Source organism: Esox lucius, chromosome 16 (assembly GCF_011004845.1).
Source record: "Esox lucius isolate fEsoLuc1 chromosome 16, fEsoLuc1.pri, whole genome shotgun sequence".
Taxonomy (NCBI): Eukaryota; Metazoa; Chordata; class Actinopteri; order Esociformes; family Esocidae; genus Esox; species Esox lucius.
In genome coordinates this window covers 10,857,066-10,878,249 of record NC_047584.1, presented here as the reverse complement: position 1 = coordinate 10,878,249, position 21,184 = coordinate 10,857,066, and the positions used below count along the sequence as shown (strand labels likewise).

The 21,184-nt window shown below is 42.2% G+C and overlaps 1 protein-coding gene across 1 annotated transcript in view; it reads right to left on the bottom strand.

Annotated features, from left to right (window-relative positions):
* gli2a (GLI family zinc finger 2a) overlaps positions 1 to 21,184 on the bottom strand; it is an 82,656-nt gene that overhangs the window by 48,021 nt on the left and 13,451 nt on the right. The window contains exon 2 of the mRNA XM_010894755.4: positions 16,848 to 16,979. Within this exon, the coding sequence (XP_010893057.2) occupies positions 16,848 to 16,962 (115 nt within the window). The 5' untranslated portion in view covers positions 16,963 to 16,979. The remainder of the gene's footprint in view (positions 1 to 16,847; positions 16,980 to 21,184) is intronic.

Sequence of the window (21,184 nt, the reverse complement as noted above, 5' to 3'; positions counted from 1 at the left end):
TGGTAATTACACAGCTAATGACAGGCACCATTACTCTTTGGAAGAATGAGAGGTGAAAAGAGACGGGAGAGAAGGTGCGTGTGTGTTTCTCGGCATCCACTTTTCAGACAGGCTCGGTTGTGACTTAACTTTTATAGGGTTTTGTATGTATCCAGTGGCTGTAGGGTTAAGTAGTTCAGAACGTTTTTCAGTGTCTTAATACCATGGCAACATGCTTATGAAATTGCAGTTTGAAACAATTTCAATTTGTACCAGTACATTATGTTCTTCCTACAAAAATAATGCTCAGTATAAGTGTATGGTGTGTGGTTAGTAGATCAACAAAAAAAAACATGACCAAATAATGGGAAATGTGATTAATTTTTTAAAGGAAAGTGGACATGCAATATCCACTAACACTTTGTACTACCCACTCTACACAAACACACGCACGCGCACACACCATGATCGTCTCTAGTCCTAGAGAAGCAGTACTGAGGAGTATGTCATTAAGACTTCAGCCCACATCTAAATAACTAGCAGACCTCTCCTCTACCACTGTTTTAATAAGACGTTTAGGGAACATTTCAAAGAGCGCACAGAGGTTTTATGTTTCCTATCAAGATTTAAAAGGACCATCATTAATGTTTATGTTGATGTGAGGATGGAAGCAATACAACAGTGGGACTTAAAATTTACCACTGAATATACCCTAACGCTGGAGTCTGAACTTATCACCAAATATGCCCTAACGCTGGAGTCTGAACTTATCACCGAATATACCCTAACGCTGGAGTCTGAACTAACCACCGAATATACCCTAACGCTGGAGTCTGAACTAACCACCGAATATACCCTAACGCTGGAGTCTGAACTTACCATAGAATATACCCTAACGCTGGAGTCTGAACTTACCATAGAATATACCCTAACGCTGGAGTCTGAACTTACCATAGAATAAAGCCTAACGCTGGAGTCTGAACTTAGCATTGAATATACCCTAACGCTGGAGTCTGAACTTACCCCCGAATATACCCTAATGTTGGAGTCTGAACTTACCATAGAATATACCCTAACGCTGGAGTCTGAACTTAGCATTGAATATACCCTAACGCTGGAGTCTGAACTTACCATAGAATATACCCTAACGCTGAAGTCTGAACTTACCCCCGAATATACCCTAACGCTGGAGTCTGAACTTACCATTGAATATACCCTAACGCTGGAGTCTGAACTTAGCATTGAATATACCCTAACGCTGGAGTCTGAACTTACCATCGAAAATACACAAATGGTGGAGTTTGGTAAGACTTGCTGAGTCAATGGATATTGCACCAGTCTCCAAGGTGGATGAGCAGGACTTTGGCCAACCATCACCTGACTGACAGTAACCCGATCTGCTTGGTCTGCTCCTTCCTTAGTGCCATTCATTGTAAAATCACAATACTGTACACTGACATCCTGTGCTTGTAATCTAAAGGAATGCATCTATAAGACAAACATCTGGCCTCCTGATATTGGTTGCTTGGTTAGGATGGTTTTGACAGGGTTGAAACAGCACTTGTGCTTGTTTTTCCAAAGCTCTGATTAAAACGCCTTTTCCTTTTCCCTCAAAGTAAAGAAAGACCCATTTTCTAAGAGCGGCACACTGAAGTTTAACAATTGCCGCCGCCGCCGCCTTGATGATGAGATGATCCACGTGTTCCACAGATGTCTCCAAACTAATCCAAGACTGTCCGTCTTAAATGCCACCCTATTCCCTAGGAGGTGGCCTCCTTTTGACCAAAGCCTGTCCATAGTAGTGCATGATATAAGCGGAACAGGGTGCCGTTTGGGACAAGGAGAGTCTTGTTCTTCTTGTGGGTTGCGCTGGGTGCCACATGTTGCCCCGGTGTTATTTTTAATTCAAAAAACTTTAAATAAGCCGACCGCATTCTACTCTCTCAACAGAGAGGAGCTCTCGTGTGACTGTGAGGCGATCATAGCGGCTGGATGTGGGAACCGAACGACAACGTTGCATAAATCCACTGGTTGCTTTGATAGCTTTGCATTTCATATTTTCCCTTTAGACATGATAGTCTGCCAGAGCCACACACAGCCTAGCCTCGCCACCTCTGACTCACCCAAGAGCTGCTCTCTTTGTCTGCCCTCACAGCCTCCTCTCCTCTGAGCCTTAGGCCTGTAACTCCTGGGTCTTTCCTACGTTCTACACCCACTGTGTTTGTGCTGGTGAGTAAGGCTGTTAGTGGAGCCTTATTGGGTTAAAATATTTTGTATTATCCGGATCGAAACGATATGCATTTACTAGCCCGACTAAAGGTATGTTGAGTAGTGATGTGTGCAGGTCCAACATTCTGTATCCAGTTGCACAAAGAGCCTCTTTTACAGTGTCTGATGCTTCATCAATGGGTCTGAACAGAACTGTGTCCACAGTCAGCAGGAATCTGATCTGCCCTGTCAGACCTATACTTGTCAGATCAGATTAGGACCACGACTTGGCATGTATTCCATGTGGTATCCATCACCATCTAACTAGGGGGTCACCACAGCCCACGTCTCCATCGGCAGTCCCCCAAAACAGCCCCCCATCTCGGGAGACTCTACATGCTCCCGGGCCTGCGATCACCTGAGGTTATACATGCTGTATTTTGACAAGATAATGGATCTCTTAACAGGGTAGAGGCAGAGAGAGAGAGAGAGAGAGAGAGAGAGAGAGACTGGCAGAAACTTGATTTATTTGCCTGCAGAAAATACCTGTCTGATTGGATCAATCTCAGTGAGATGTTACAAGGAATTACTGATCTACAAATCACAGTGTACAGTTAATGTCCCCAGTAACAACCAAGTTTATGAATCAGTCCAGAAACCCTCTGCCTCACAAGAGGGAAACTGTCTGCCTGGCAAAATGTTACAGTCCAGTTCAAAGCGTAGTGACAAACGTTATCCTTTATGCCTTACTAAAGGCAGCTTTCCAGTTCAAAGTTGGACCACTCCACACCTGTGCTGCAAACCATGACAAACAAGCACATGGTTTTGGAGCTGTTCAATTCAGAACACTTACCTTTCACTGTTAATGAGAGAAAATATTCCATACTATATTTTTATAACAATTGTAATAAAACCTGAGAACACAGAACCACTCACCTAATATTTTCACCCGCTTTTATTTGTCATAGAGAACTGGTGCATCTAGAGGTGAAGGACAAGGTTCCAGTTTTTGAATAAAGACTTACTTTAAATACTTACGTTAAACACTCTATCTGCTCTTTTACAGGTCTTTTCCTACAATGTAATGGCTTGTGAAATTCAGCAGCAATACTGGATTTGTCGCTCCACTGTTATGGTTTAGGTCTCATTGGAGCTGAGTGGCGTCAATTGGAAATGCAAAAACGTTTGGTATTGATGTTATTTCTTCAGTCAAACTTGGTTTGCTTAGTGAGTTGAGGGCAATTATGATGTCTCTACATGGCTGACAAGCTGCTGTTGAGTTATCCTGAACATGAGCTAACTAAACACTGACACACAGGGCCTTTTTAAAAAATAATATAAAGCCTTGTCTAGTGTTAGTTGGTACATGGACACCTATAAAAACACTGATTCACTGTTTCTCTTGATTTGCTAAAGGTTATATATAAGCAATATGGCAAGAGGGGGGTGTGGTATATAGCCAATATACCACTGCTAAAGACTGTTTTAGGCACAACCCTTAGCATGGTATATTGCCCTTATAATACAACCCCCTCTGTTTCCAACCCCAATGTTATTTTAAACAGTCCTGCATGGTATTACGAGAGATTATAAACCAGGTGGTTGAATACTGGATGAAAGCCACAAAAATCCATGTTTTGTCTGTCACAAAGCAAACAAGAATAACTGTCCTTTTCGCTTGTAAATTCAGAAAAACCTAACTAAATGTGAGCTCCCATGTACTGTAGTCATTTACAGCTGGTGTACTAAATATATAACAAATTCAGAAACAAAGTCTTTATCTTCCTTAAAGCTTGAATTTGTTAACCCCAAAGAGAATGTTCTGCTACTACTAGCCAATAGAGGAATGTTGAATGAATGGATAAGCTGGTTCAATATGTTGTAATGGGGACATTGGTCTTATACAGACAGTAAACACAATAGACCAGGGTTGGACATTATTCCATCTTAATTCAGACCTGAATGAACTGAAATTCCTCCAGCCTTTCCAGGTGTCCTTGAGGCTTGAGCTGAGGTGCAGCTGACCTGTACAGTGGACAGTCCAGTATGTGGTTATTGGGTGATCATCAGGCAGTGGAGAAATATTGGGAAAGTCTTGGCTAAGTGTTCCTCAAGGCTGCATGCCGCCTGACTCTGGGCTTTTGGCATCCCATGACTGGCTCCCTCCAGGCCCAGACGCCTGTCTGTCTCCACCAGAAACTGGCCTGACTGGCCTAGGGGAAGGAAATATTACCTGGAGCATAGCACTAATTGGCAAGGGACCCAGCCACCCCCAAAAGTGCTAATAAACTGGGAAAATGTTCATAAGTGAACAAAGAAAAAAGAAAACAAAGTGGGAGAGAGACAGGGGAAGTGAGCGGGAGAGACAGAACAAGAAAGACTGTCAGAGATCTAAACTAAACGAATATTGTGGCCTCAGAAAGAAAAAAGTCCCAAGACCTCTCCGCCTCTGCTTCCTTCTGTCTGTGGATTACGGAACTTCCTCAGTCATAATTAAAGTGTTATCCCCTCACAATGAAAAAATTCAACTGTAAAAACTCACCGGCTAAATTATTGTTATTCATGGAAGTTTAAAGAAGGCTGAAATGTAAACATTTGCCTTCCCTTTGGTTAAATACACTGTGTGGTGAATACAGCCCGTGGGAATACCATAGCCAGGAGGAACATTCTCAGGAACTACAACTGCGTTTAATAAGAAGGATTTACTGAGGTTTTCCACTCTTAAGTATAGCAACCCTATCAGTGCCGAAGATAACACTTAAAGAATGCATACTCAATACATTGCAGATATGCTCAATGAATATAAACCCAAACGAACACTGAGATCATTAGGATCACATCAGCTAGAAATACCAAGGGTTCACTCTAAGCAAGGAGAGTCTGCTTTTAGCTATTATGCCAGTCGCAGCTGGAACCAGCTTCCAGAAGAGATCAGATGTGCTCCTACAGTAGTCACATTCAAATCCAGACTCAAAACACATCTATTTTACTTTGCATTTAATGAATGAGCACTGTGCCACTGTCCGTCCGACTGTTTTCACTGTCCTTTTTATTTTATTTTTATTCTCAACTGTATTTGACATTATATTCTTAACGGTTTTAATTTTTCTTATTTCTTCACTGTTCTGTATTTGATTTTATATTCTTAATGGTTTTTATTATTTCTTATTTCTGTAACAGTTCCTCTGTCAAATTGATATTTATGTAAAGCACTTTGAATGACCATTGTGTATGAAATGTGCTATATAAATAAAATTGCCTTGCCTTGCCTGCCTTGCCTACTAAATGTACCCTACCGTAGATACTGGACAGACATGACACATTCATATTGCCCTGTACATGACAGACATGACACATTCATATTGCCCTGTACATGACAGACATGACACATTCATATTGCCCTGTACATGACAGACATGACACATTCATATTGCCCTGTACATGACAGACATGACACATTTATATTGCCCTGTACATGACAGACATGACACATTCATATTGCCCTGTACATGACAGACATGACACATTCATATTGCCCTGTACATGACAGACATGACACATTCATATTGCCCTGTACATGACAAGACATGACACATTTATATTGCCCTGTACATGACAAGACATGACACATTCATATTGCCCTGTACATGTCTAGTAATAGTACACTGATTAGAATATGTTATGAATTGTGTCTATATGAAAATGATCACGCTATAGACCTCAGTACACATCATTACACTGACAGTCCAGAGACTGTTGACAATAACAACGCCATATCCACGTGCCCTACGACGTCAGAGAGCACCGGCTTCCTCACTCCCACAACCTGATGGCCATCCCCACTATCACTGATAAGATAAGGACCTTTTCCAAGTCCTGGGTTAAAGCAGCCGGATCTGGAGATTTAGGTGGAGCATGTGTGTGTGTATGTGAAAGAGCTTCCACACTGATGGAGTGGGGGGCATCTCAGGGTGACGGAGCAGGCTGATCTCAGGGGAATAAGTATGACAGTATACATGAATCAGTGAGATGTAAGATATTTTACGTTACACTAGGCCAGTGTTTCCCAACTCTTTTCAATTACTCTACCACCAACAGATTTTTGCTTTGCTCTGAAAACCACTCATGTTAATTTTAATATTAAGCCTGTGTTGTCATGCCTGTGTTCTCAAGTACCCCGTTTTAATAGGCCAAGTACCCCTGGGAACCACTGCTCTAGGCTACATAGTGGACACCAGGGGCGGTTATTTCCTAACCTTAACACTAACCTTCAATCTAATTCGTAACATAACAAAACCTTTAGTGGCATGCGTTACAAAAAATTGTAACATGAACATTTTAGTAGAATGGTAGATGTTACGGTGGGTCTAGTTTACGAGGCCACACCTCCAATCTCGTCGGGCCTCCTTGGAGGTCTGGAAACCTGCCTATTCTCAGCAGCAAGATTTATATTGGATGTTAGTTTTCGAATAAACCACCACTCACAGGCTTGTTGAAGGCGGGCTTTGGGGTGGTTTCACTATTTCTTCGAACTGCATAGGACACATTTCCTGAAAGGTTTTATCTAGGTTACAACATATTACAAATGTAGCAAAGACGGAGGAAAAATGAAGGCATTATTCTCGTGAGCACCTGTATAAGCCCCTCCCAAGCAATTCATTTGATTGGGTTAACGTGTTTTGAGACGTATCTGACAAAGTTTTTCCCACCCCTGCAACAAAAAATCCTATAGGTATTCCCCAGACCTAGCGACATTCTAGGCCTGGTTTAAGAGGGTAGGCGGCTGACCAACCCAATATTCAGCTCAACTTTCAGCAAAGCACAACTATCCACATGCATTATTAATATAAGGTTGAAGTCACAGGTCTTTATCAAGACAAGGAGCTGAAATATGGATGAAATGCATTTAAATACTGCACTTTTAAGTTAAATAAATAAATAGGGAATCCTCCTTAATTGTAAATCTGCCCACCTTCTAACCAAAGAGCTCACATTAAGGAATTTCACTCATCCAGTCACTCCATTCCTCCACGGTTGTTATGGAAATTACTGTTTATTTCCCCCCATCCCTTTTCATCCTCTGATACTTTTCCCAGAGCAGACTGATGCAAAACATTACAAAATAGTTTTCCATGTGGCTGGTAGTGTCTAGCAGTGGCCTGTTTACTCAGTACCATGACAACCGCACATTGAGTTAACACTGGTCTCAAAGCCTGTACTGTAATCACAGGGTACACTTCGTCTACATAGAGTGTTGCTAGAAAGGGGCGAGAGGAAAAATACGGTACACCATTCAGAAGAGGCTGTACTTAACCATGACCTAAAGTGACACACCGAAATAACGTTTGCCTCGCTATTACAAGGGTCAGGGGACAAGTACAGAACAGAGCCGTATAACCCCTTAACTGCATCGCTTAGGGAACGAGAATGACGAAAGAGGACTTTTGACACAGCGCAACGGAAAACAAAGGCTCGTTTTGGTTGCTCCTTTCCAGCCCACAAGCCGGCGGCCAGGGCAGCGTTGTGGGCCGGGATGCCTCGGTCTGTTTGTTATCACTGGGTCTGCTGCATTTACTCAGGCTACCCTTTGTGCTTATTTTGCCGGTCCCACAGTTTACTGTAGCCCTGCTGTCTGCCTGCCTGCCTCCCTGCGTCCTGTCCTTGGAGGGAGGCCAGTAGCCAGCAATGGTGTCAGGGCCTTGGGTTTGTAGGTTCGGTGCGTCCCAAATGGCAGGCTACTTCGCGTACAGCGCGCCTGTTTTGACCGAAGCCTAAAGGGTCATAATGGGGGAAAGGGTGTTAAGACAGGATTCGACCTGCCGCGTCGACCACAGAAATACTGCAAAAGCTTCATTTCGCTAAATGTTTATGGGATTTCTCCCTCCTTCAGTAGCTAAGCTGCTGACCTGACTCTTATTTCGGACAAAACTGGACAACGCCATGTCAGTTTGTTTTTAAACCGAAAGAAAAACGATTTCTTATGTGTTTATTTGACTGGTTTTACTGAGAAAAAGCCAGACTGGCTTGCAGGTGTGGGTAATTGAATGTGTGGTATGTGACTCGGTCTCCACTATAAGCCCTCAATAATGGGGCTAATTGCTAATGGCTAATGGTATTACCAGCCAGTGTCAGCAGTGTAACCTTAGATCTGTAATTACCAGCAAACCAACTCCCTTGGCCTCAGGAGGAATTCTAGTGTCGCTACACATCAATTTCCTGTGAGCTTAACAGAGCTGCAACAGCACAATCACAAAGCGCTCTAAATCTGGCTTCTATAGGCTACAGGCCTAAAGCAGTTTTCTTTTCTGGTGGCATTTCATGTTAGCTAAGAGCAGTAAGGAATTGTGTGTTTATGTCAACTGAGACAATAATACAGTTTATATAGTTGTTCAAAATCCACATCCATGCCGGTATTAACTTTCCTCACCCCATTCCCTAGAACCTTATCAACTAAAAGAAGAGACGCATATCGAATTTGTTTACTGCTTATCACTCCAGAAAGGCACTTCTCGTCACTTTGAATTGTGGCTGACTGCTTGTCTGGCTTGCTGACTGATTGGATGACTGGCTCGTTGTCGTTTTCGCTGGATAGGAACACAGCTGTGCACAAGTTCCCCTTTAGGCCCCTGAGGGACGGAGGAGACGAGGGCCAGATGGACTGCCCTGGCCTCAGGCATCTAGAAGGAATAGCCTGTAGCTCGTCTACCAGGCTACAGGAGCAGGGCTGTTTACATAAGCGCCGTGCCTGTGTTTACAGCTTCACACACATTTTCGTTTCAAATACGGTTAACTCCTCATCGGTTTATTTTTGTTCACTCGAAGACGTGAGGGCAAAAGGCTAAATTAGCAGATGAAAGCAGGCATGGAAGGCCCAAGTTGGTTCTGGTCGACAGCAGTCAGTCGGGTGGTGGTGGGGGGGTTAGGGGTGTGTTAGTACGTACACCAGAGCGCCAAGGCAGCAAAACAGTCCGAGGACATTCCCCTTTTCTGAATGTACCGAAGCCTATTTTGGTCTGGCTGTTGTTATTATTTTGGATGTGTAAAACCCTCCATTCAGGGAAGGCACTGGGCGGAGACTGCCTAGGGGAGAAGCAGGATTGTCGAGTCTGTCCAGGACAGACAGATCCAAATCGGATCTCAGAAACGGGAAGGAAACGTCTCCGAGTCAGAGGCCTGGATTAAACAGAGCATGCTGGGAATGGCATTCCCATTAAAGAGGGGGGAAAAAGAAGAAAAGGAGGACAGAAAAGACCGTAAGAGACTGGGTAGAAGGGGGTGTCAGCTAATCCTTTAAAGCGGCCATATATTGCATACAACTCCTCTCCCTCAACTTGTAAATGGCCTGGAATGTAGACGGGTGTCTTTAGACGCTGCGTGTGGGTGTATGTATATCTATGCGTAAGGATGTATGTGTCTGGGTGGAGGCCTCTGGTAAGGAGAGATTTATAGAGGGTGCCCAAAGCACTTTTTTTTTGTCACTTTTAACAAGACACTTAACAAGACACTTTGAAGCAATGGCAGAAGGCAGAAGGATGTTAAAAAATATATATATATCAGAGACTTATTTTTATTACGGAATTAATCATGCATTTTAACCAGATTAGAGACATAGCTATTATGTGTATTCTGCTAATCTAAAGAAATAGGAAAAAGAATACAGAGACTATTCTTTTGCTGTAGACTTTGGTGTTGTTAAAACAGAGTTGGTCTTGTAAAATCATTATCAATATAATCCTAATAATATGATGACATCGGTGAGCAATTAATTAATTAGACTACAGTATATATTTATTATGAGATCACTCTGGATTACTTAACATCTGAACTATTCCTCTGAAATATTCCCCAAAAATTCCATCTATTGTATTTTTTCTAAATGTTTAAATCAGATAATCTTTCTAAACCTCAAAATTTAAAGGACGGTAATAAAAATCTAAAACTTTTTGTCCCATTTCTGGCAAGAGAGCAGAAGTGCATCGAACCCTGTGCTGAAACTCAGGGGCCTATCTAGAGTACAACTGCTCAGATTTGAACATTGCTCCTGACAACCAACAGAGGCAGAGCCCCTTCTTCAGCTGCCCAGTACACCACAACCTGTGTTCTCCAAAGGAGCTCTGTTCTACTCTGCAATCAACGGAAAGTGGAGTCTAAAAAAAAAACAGTACACAAAAAAATGTCCCCTCTGCTTTCAATTAGCGTATCTAATCTTCAAATCCTCTTTATACTTTCTGGCCACTCCTCCAAGTGAAACCAAAGACGGAAGGAGAAGACAGGAGAGGAGAGGGGTGTACCATTGAAAGACATGAAGTTTAACGGTTTACAAGCCAAAGGAGTGAATGTATGTACTCACCCCGAGGCACCCACCCATTCTATGTGTGAGCGTGTGTGAGATTGAGTTTGTGCGGTTATATTGTTTGCTTGTTCGAAAAAGAGTGATTATGCATGCAAGATTGTGTGTGTAAGTGAGAGAGTGAGATGCAGAGATGGTTGAATCTAACAAGGTTTCACTGGGGCTAATGTAAAACACAAACACCAAACCAATGCTCCAGTCTACTCAATGCAAAACATATTACGGCAACCAATGTGAAATGTTAATGGTGTAATTAAATGGACTAATATTCACTCAGGCCAAACAAGCATCATTAATCAATTTATTTGTTTCTTACGTATGGAGAATGAATGAATAAAGCATTTATAAGTGGACATGCTTGTAAAAATAACATATTTAGTTCAACATCTAGGGACCTTGTTTTCAAGAACCTATTGTTTTCAAAAGTGGAGTAGCATGCTTGAAAGCTTGCCCTGGCCAGTCTGAGGCACACTTCAGATTCTGTAATCCAAGAAGAAGTTGTGAATCTCAATGCTTGATGCTTGATGTAACTGTTGATGATGCAGGACACAAGAGCAGGGAGAACGGAGAACATTTAATGAAAGAACCTGAACTATAACCAAAGGAAACACTACAAACGAGACAGGACAGAACAACTGAAACATAAGGCCTACGCCAAACAGAGACCAACAAGATACACTGGGAAAGGAGGAACTCAAGTAGGAACAGTGATTAGGGAAACAGGTGAGGAGGATAAACAACAAAATGAGTGTCTGTGATTCAAATGAGGGAGGGAGGGCATTGGGTCTCACTGGCACTGACACTTGAGGAGATTTCCAAATGATTCATGGGATTTCATTGTTTCAGAGAATGTGATTTTTCAATTAGATTCACCTTTACTGTAAGTGGGATAAATTGTTGTGTGGGTACAAGAGGCAATTCTCAATGGCATTCTGAATGTGCAATCGAGAGGGGTGTCCATTAAACAATAAATCTACTTTTATATCTTTATTCATATCTGACGTAGATGCAGAGTCAAGGGAATGTAGAAGTATAAATACATACATTAAGGCTGACTGCTCAGGACAAAACATATTTTCACACACATTTCTAATAAAACAATATATTTACTGCAAAATAAAGGAGGATCTATATGGTTTTACAGAAAATTAACATTAAAGTATTTCCCGCTTTGATGAAATGAAATCTATCTTACTGTGTTTGAAAGGACAAAAGTCTGTTCCTGTTAGTGTGTGGTGGATCGGAACAGACCACACTGACAGGAATACAGAACTGGGCCGGGCCAGTCAATAGCTGTGCTTTCCTGTAAGACCTGCCTGGTACAGTCTTCTCAGGTATCGGATCTTAGCCACTGCAGTATTGACACAATCTTGTAAAAGTGATGACACTGGATAGAGTTGTTCCTTTCTTTCCCAACATGACAATCAACAGGGGATATGAAAAAGAATCGTTTGGGCGATATTTTTCATGTTTGTGTTGTACTATTGCTTAAAATGTCAATACATGTACATGTACATGTGCTGTAGGTACATTCCAGTTATCAGAACTATTTCAAACTAGGGGACAACTGCTGTCAAGGTATGTGTCCTTGCTAAACTGTTAATAAAATTAAACAAGCCAGGACACAATGAAAATGGATCACTCTCTTGATACAGTACAACAGGCTTATTTTGTCTAATGTTGCTAGCAGGGACTAGATTGGTCCAAGGATCTGCGATCCAAATGAGAGCCAGGCTGTGACGAGTCCCGGGCTACTTTTGGTTATGTGAATTCCACATACTACATCTAATCTGTTAAGCAACAGACAGCAATAGTAATAATTTAGACTACTGCAGCGCGTTTCATTAACAAAACCACGTCAGAGTTCACAACGGTGCCTCGGCGTCCCCACAGCCAGATTTCAACTTCGGCAGTACCACTTACAGCATGGCGCTTACAACTCCAGGGTTTTGGGTTTGGGCAACAGGGCTTACATGATGACAGAAACTGCTCACATAAACACATTAGCAGCTGTTGAAGTACTTTACATCAGACTCATCACCCACTCCAAAAAATATATATATTACTATGTCTGCTGTCAGAAGCCATTCATCTCTTTCTGTATCTTTCCCCATAGCATAAACCACTGTGAGTCAATGACTGAACCAATGCAGGTCCTGTGCAAGACACCCACAACATGAGCCCTAAAAAAAAAGATATATATATATAGTATATGAAGTGTTTCAAAAAACTTTTAGATAAACTGGTGTGGTGGACGGGTCTAACATTGGCAAAGACTCCCATTGGTTAATGCTACAGAGAAAGAATGATTCTTAGACCAGTTGATCACCAGGGGAGGGCAATGGAGTTAGTTAAACACATACGAGAGGGAGAGGTCAGAACTGAATGCAGTCAGCCCTGGCTAACCTGAGTCACAGATCCTCTATTCTCTCCCGGCCTTTCACAGGCCCACAGAACCACAGCGGCGTTAAGGGCCTCATTTAGAAGGAGAGAAAGAACGAAAGGGCAGAAATCCCTCTCTCCTTTCTCAGGAAGATTAGTGGCTGTCTCTTGGAGTGCGGTCGACCGGGTGGGTAGCCTTTTTAGACTTTTTTTTCTCCAGTCACATTTTTCTTTCCCTGTAGCCTGACCTTCAGAGCACCTTCTCCTGTGAAGCCCAGTGACCAAAAGAGACGCCTGAGGAGAGGGAGAGAGAGAGGCGCCCTCTCACAAACCCCCATAAACCCCTCATCAACCCTAAGAACCCCTCGCACCCTGACCATTACTCACGCAGACGCTGTGGAGACCCCAGCAGCCATGATTAAACACCGCTCTGTTCTTATCACTGCCTCGCCACTCTCCTGAAACAACTAATTACACTCCACAGGCCAACTCCATCCATCTAGTGCATACGCTAGACACAGCTAAGACTAGTGGTCACAATCGACAGTCCACATTTGTAGAGTCAGTGCTATAGGAGTGGGGCGGGGTGAAAAAAACTCTAATCTGAGGGTTACAGGATAGAAAAATCCACCTGTGCTTTCCTGGTCTAGCTATTGCATCTTCAAGTGCAGAGCGTGCATCACGCCTGCTGGAAGACAAAGAACAGACAATCAGGTAGCACAAATAACGTGTACCTACATATATACATCACTGTTCTCTGCCTATGTGAGAGGAAATCCACTATAGCCAGGCCAATTCTCCTTTAGCTTTGAAACACTGAGACGATTTATTGGCCTGGTATATAATACCTGAAGTGTACACAGGATCCTCCAACTGGTGAACCACAACCTGAGAGACAGACCAATAAACAGTACATACTTGGGGGTCGTGTTGCAACCTGGCAGCCTACAGGCACGCACACACTCAAAGAGCCTGCCTCACCGGACAAATGCAGGCTGTCACAGAATATGCGGGTGCCCATTTAAAATCATTAACATGGCCCGGCTAGAGAAACAGCTTGATGCATATCATGGAAAAGGAGGAGTCATGCCAAGACAAAATAACTCCCTCCACTTCTTGCACTAAGAGATGTAAAGGCCAGAAATGCATTCACTACGAGAATCATAGACTCACATCTAACCGGGCAGTGCGTTACTCTATGAAACTTTAGCGGTTTTGTTAGAAAGGCGATTTAAACAACCTCCTACAACAGGACAATGACCCAAAGCACAGCTACAAACTATACAAGAGCTATTTAGGGAAGAAGCAGTCAGTTGGTATTCTGTCTATAATGGAGTGGCCAACACAGTCACTGGATCTCAACCCTATTGAGCTGTTGTGGGAGGAGCTTGACCGTATGGTATATAAGTGCCCATCAAGCCAATCCAACTTGTGTGAGGTGCTTCATGGGGTGAAATATCTTCAGATTACAACTAAAATGCCAAAGGTCTGCAAGGCTGTAATTACTCAGAACGTTTGTAGGACTCAATTATGATTTCAATAAAAAATCATTATTTCAAACCTTGTCAATGACCCTGTATTACATATTCATTTAGCTATATTTCCTATTCAAACTAATTTCATGTATGTTTTCATGGAAACCAAGGACATTTCTAAGTGACCCCAAATGCTTTAATGGTAGGGTATATACCTTTTTTTATTTTTACCATAAATTACAATTTCAACCTTTGCTTTGCAGAGACCGACAGGGATGAAGAACACACTGGTGCCTATGCAGGATGCAAGGCAAGAGGACACAAGAGGAGGTGAGAGATGGTAGTGCTTTGGTAGTGCAATTAATATCTGTTGTTAATAATAAAGACCTACATTTGTCTGTCAAATCCACTGAAGTGGGAAAATACAAAAAGTGTAATCAAACACAGAGAGTAGGGATATATTGATTTAACACTGGTTGTTACTGGTTTCATAAATGAAGTATAAAGTACCTTTATAAATTGCTAAATATTACCGTAAACACACAAACACATTTCAACAGAGAAGAGAACAAATGGGCCCCCTACTGTGATAAGTACCTATCTGCAGTCTATCTGTGTATTTCAGTTTTAAGGCCTTTCAGTGAGTGTTCTGATGATCTTTCGGTTAGCCTATGACTTTACACTAGTTTTCAATTGAGTTGAGTGAATGAGGCCATTGATATTGGCTACTCTGAGAAAGGCACTAAGAATAATATACTATCTTATTGATTTATTCACATTATGCCCTATATTCATATTCCTGTTATGATCTAGGCCACTCTAATGAAAGAACCATTGAAAAGGCGAAAAACAAAGGAGAAACATAGGGCTGTAACTATGTACAAAAATATGGGTATAAATGTTCTACTTCCACTGTTGCCAATGCTCGAATAAAGAATGCATGATGATCATAGTTGGGCGATGGCAGGCCACCAAGCCCTTCATTAAGAAGTAAAAATGTCCCACTGACAAGTTCTATAGCAGGTTCTGTGGCAGGTTCTCACTAACTGTCTTTGTCCATCTCAGAAGAAAGCATGTCAGGATCCACTGGAACTGCCTCTCCGCGCAGTCATTTATATAATTATAAAATTATACAACTAATTTATAATTCCAAACCTCTGGAGGCTAGAACATGGTCCCCCACCCCTTCTATGGGGAGTTTCCATCACACATATACTCTCATAAAAATATTTCATTTACTTACTGGTGAAGTTAATATATGTCTTATGTTTAATGAATTAAAAGTCTTCCATTCTCTCCTATCCTGTCTCTTTCTTGCTCCCTAACCCGTTTGTCTGTTTCTCTAACCCTGTGTTGCTACCTAGACTGAACAGAAAACCCCTCCCTAGGGCATTATTTGCCTGCTTCTTTGTTTGCCCGCATCTCAGCTTGTTATTAATCAATCAATCAAAGCTATTTCATAAAGGCCTTTTTAGATCAGAAGTTGTCACAAGGTTCTCATACAGATACCCAACCTAGAAATACCAAAGAGCAAGCAACAACAAGAATTAGATGCACAGTGGCTTGGACAAAATTCCCTTGTAGGGTTGAAACCTAGGAAGAAACCTAGAGAGGTGTCGGATTCTGGCCAGTATTCTTCTTGCTGTGCCGGGTGAGATTATAAAAGTACTTTACTTTCTTGGGCCACATCAATATTACTTACATCCTCATTTACAATTATCACAATTATTTGGTCTCTATGAGTTGAATCAAGAATTTGACAATTTCTTTGTTGAGGCGCCAGTGAGTGCTGAGATAAACATCCTTTTTTTTTTTTATATGTATTTCTCTAAACAATTAAGGCTCATATAGCTCTTCTTATGGCAGGCCACCAAGCGTATCATTAAACATTACTACCCGATGCCGCGAAATCAGATACAGCTCATCAGCATATCAAAGGTACTTCACGATCCTCACCAGTGTCAGGAGGACTGATGCTCCGTGTAATCCACAGTTAACACAGACAGCCTTAGTAATTTATAACGTTTATACTCAGGAGGTAGGAACAAGGTCTTTCACCCTCATTATAGTGTTTTTTTCATCACCCAGTCTCTGACATCTTTGAAACATTCAGTCCCTATCCATTTCTCTCTTCTACCGTGCCACTGAATGTACTAATAAGTCACTATGAAAAGGATTTCCCAACATGCACCACAGAAATGAAGAAACACCATTTAAAAGTAATTTCCTGAAGTATTTTGAAATTCAAGCATTTGACTGGATCAATAAGCACATTTCTTTAAACGTGAAATAAGGCCAGTGTGAAATGTTATTATGAATACTTCTATCAATACCGTATGTCAGGGGGATTCCTATGTATGTGATTTGGATATCAAGTAAGCTAATGTTTAACTGGAAGCATTGCTGCAGTGTGCATCCATTGATTTAGAGAGAGGTATAGCTCTCTGTCATACCTCTGGTCACCGTAGTTGGAGAGGATTTCTTCGTCAGGTCTGAGAAGCTGCTTCCATCCATACCTGATCCCTTATGCTTGTTCTTCTCGGTGGCTGTCGGAGCAGAGGCCTCCATGGTGGACAGTGGAGAGACTGAATAAACCAAGACAGACAGACAGATGGTTTGACACAAAATACGGAAAGGCAACACAGCAAGTACAAACACACACAAAAACAAGTTGTATCATCCCATGCAGGTTTTCCAGCAGATTGCCTACAGAGGGTGACTATACACTCTGTATTAGAGTACAACACTGTGTTTAAGTAGGAAATGACCTACAGAGGGTGACTAGACACTCTGTATTAGAGTACAACACTGTGTTAAAGTAGGAAATGACCTACAGAGGGTGACTATACACTTTGTATTAGAGTACAACACTGTGTTTAGGTATGAAATGAATTAGAAAGAATAAGCTTGTGATTTATCATTCAAAACCGAAACTATTCAGTTCCCTGACACAAAGAAGCAGGTTTCACTGGGCACTGTTTAGTCAAACTACACAAAAGGAGAAATTAGTATACCATATTACATTGTCTAGCATCTCTGCTAGCATGTCCTCCAAACCCCATTTTGGCCAAACAAAACATGCATCCCTTGGTTTTGTCTGCATGTCATGAGAGTTATGCCTTACGATATTCTAGCTACAATAGTTTTAAAGCTTCAGTCAATATGAAAACCTTTTGCACTGTACACTGTTCCAAATGCCCTCCATAGGAAACGTGTGACAAGAACACGCTCAGCAGTCTGTCCCGAGCCACTATGTCAACACATTCACATGCTTGTTTGAATGGCAGAAGACTTGGCATCAAGCCACTTGTTTGAGTTTTGTGGAACCTACACAATTATCCTCGGCTAAGTGCAAACAAGCAGCGGTCTAAAGCTAAGAGGGGAGGTCATTCAACACTTAGTCACTAGGCACTACCTTGTGGTCATGGTTATCCACACTGGTTTCACTCTTTAGGTAAAGAACGGAAAGGCTTCCCGACTGAGTGTCTAAACAAATGAAACTTGTGATTGTAAGGATACTGGGAAAAAATAAATACAACCTCAGGAAACGTGTGTTTTCCAATGTATGGGTAGATATGGACAGATCTGTAGTTGTTTAGGACTACTCCTAAATATAGTGCATTAAATGTCTATGCTGTAGAACAAACTTTGCTTTGCCGCGGTGTCAATGTGAAGTGACACATTTTCCACACACTTGTTGACACACCTTGGCACTTAGGAGTCAAAACGTAAAGTAGTACAACATAGAGAATGTTCTGCACTGTTTATATTGCTGAAATCGTACTCTTATAAGGGTTCAGGGGACTTGACAGGTTCAAACCTTAAGAACACAAACAGCACTTGGAAATTATTTTTTAGTCGGCGCTATGTCACGATTAACATTTGAGTTATGGCACACAGTCCTATGGTGTTTACCTCAACTGAGGATACATTGCCTTTGCAATAATGAGTGTATATCCTATGTTTATGCAGTGAATAAATATACGCGTTTTGATTTTCGCCTACCGTTATACGCCAGCCACTGTCAACCCCACACACAGAACTCTATCAAGTAATTGAATGTGTGCTCATGTGTGAACTATTCTTTTTGGTTTCATGTGGTCCTCCAACATGTCGTGTTCCATTGGAGGTATGGTAGACCAGTGGCCATTGGTATGAACCTACTCCCATCCCGCTGCCCATCTCTGTGCCAGGGTAAGCCGATTAAAAGTTGGGCAGCTAACAGGTTTAGAAGGCATCTGTGTCTTTATTGTCATGCCAAAAGCAAATAAAAGTCATCTTCCTTGTAGCCATTTTGTCCCTGAGACATACAAGTCATGGGACATTTCCTTTTACAATCACAATCCAATGGCGTACGAAGCTGTTAACTTTTCCTGCTACAGTAGTAGGAGGGGAGTTGTTCTTTGGGAGCATTATCTGTCTTAGCCAGTGCCAAGGGTTCTGCCGCATTAGAAACAGAGATGTTTCTTTCCCAATCACAGGTTCTGGGATCAGCAAAGGTATCTTCAGCCCCACAGTATATATCAAACCATGGTGTCTATCTGTCTTCCAAAAGGCATGACCCCAGAAAAGGAAACAATGTCTTCATGATAACATCATATTTTATAGAAACATCTGGCTGACAGCACCACTTTTAAATCAATCCACATATCAAGCCAAAGCTATCCCTTTTACTATCACAAACACACATTAAGCCTTGTATTAAATAGACACATGCTTTGTTAGGTCCATTATTTAGGCTTGGGTAAAGGGCTGGAGCTAGAAAGTGTGTGGCCGGGAAAGAAGCAAAGTGGCCCCGACTTCACCCCCATCCCCCTCACCGCTTCGCTACACAAGTCTGGAGCCTCTATCCACCCTCTCCCCCCTCTCCCCCCTCTCCCCCCTCTCCCCCATCTGTCCCTGAAGATGAGGCCTATCGAACCCTGTGACAGGGGTGTCGGGCTCTGACAGGACAGTACAGGTGTCGGGAACCGAATGGACAGATGGTGGACGAGGAGAACAAACAACAAGAGGCCATTTCTTCTTCTTTCCCCTTTCTTCTGGTTGGCTGGGCATTCTAGTGCAGAGCGCAAACAGGATCATGCCACCCCCCCCCAGCCCACGTGACCAGAGGCAGGGGACTGTAGGGATTATCCCCTACACCGGACCCCCAGCCCACCTTCTCGGATTTGTCCCTCTGCTGCCCCGAGCCCGATACCCCACTTCTCAGCGAGCAAGCCCCAACCTGGCCAAGGCTGGGCCCTGGGACGACTAAAAGCGTCTTCTTCCATCCAGGTTCTACAGTGCACTGCGACGAGAAAGTTATTTTAATGTTGCCATTTCCCACCTCCGTTTCCGGTCCTCCAGTTAACCTCTTCAAACCGATGATGTTGTTACTTGTGATTCTAGCATCTGTCGGAGGGAGACAATCGACAGGGAAAGAAACTGCCCCTGTAGGACCCCATTTGGGAGTAATGCGTTTAGGGAGGGTAGCAACAGCTGTAAACAACTGAGAGAAGACCCAGATGTTGTATTTCTGCCTCGTTATAAACCCCTCCGAATGGTGAGTACATCCCAAATGACACTCTATCCCCTATCTTGTGCACTTTATTTGACCAAGGCTACATGGGGAATAGGGCCATTTGGTACGCAACATGACACTGCCAGTATTTACTCAGATAAATCACTAGTACTTCCACCAAACTAAAGCCTTGAAACAGCACAGACTACAACACTCTATGCTTTAGGTAGTTGATGCTGAATATCTGATCTGTATGCCACAGGCACACACGCCCACACACAATTATCCTTAAGGGAACCAAATTAAATATCTCAATTCAAAATCCTAGTTTCCTGAACAACTAACTCATGACCTACTCCAGTTCTACATTTTACCCTAAACCAACTAGTTCTTCTTCTTTTCATTTTCTGTTCTTTATTATCCTCTATTATTCCCACAAGTACAGTTACACCTGAAACAAAAAACACACAGTTTTCCTTAATGTTGATATCTAGTCTTGGTCTTTTTCTCCCTTTCCATAGATTTAGTTCAGAAAACTGGTGTATTTCTTAGAGGCTCATTCAATTGCAAGTGTCTCCCTATTTTCCACTACTGTTCACCATCTCTCCTTTCATCAACACTGAAAGGAATGCAAACACACATCAAAGAAGGCATTCTTATTTGAAGATCCCCTGACTTCTCTGTGCTCCTCTTCCTATCTCGAGATGATAATGCTCCTATCACTCCCTCTCACACACACACACCATCTTACAATTTCATCTTACAGTTTCACATGTTAGACAATTTCACATGAAAACATATTTCAATATACAGCGAATCCAGTGATTGCTGTTTAACATTTTTAAACAGTCTACTACACTATGTTGAATTGGACAGTCAAAGCTTTGTCAATACACTGTAAGAGAAAACACTGTCCCTTTTAGTCTAATGTTCAAGTCATTGACTCCCCCCATGGAATACCCAGGTTCAATTTCCCAGGTTAAGAAAGTAACCTATCACGTGAAACACTGGAAACCAAATCATACCAGTTCTGTGGAACACGTACGCATGGAAAATATATGTTCACACTCATCAGAAAAAACCATGTGATTTCTAAAAACATGCGTGTTTATACTCCTGTCTGGTATCAGATGGTCTGGGGTTGTTCAGGTGAGTCAACACCACCAGCATAATGGGGGGGGGGGGGGGTTGTGTCTTACTACTTATTGTTTAGAACCCTGAAGAATTTACAGATCTGATGTATTCCATTTCATGTGACTCCAAGGCTTTTAGCCCACCTCCCTCAACAGT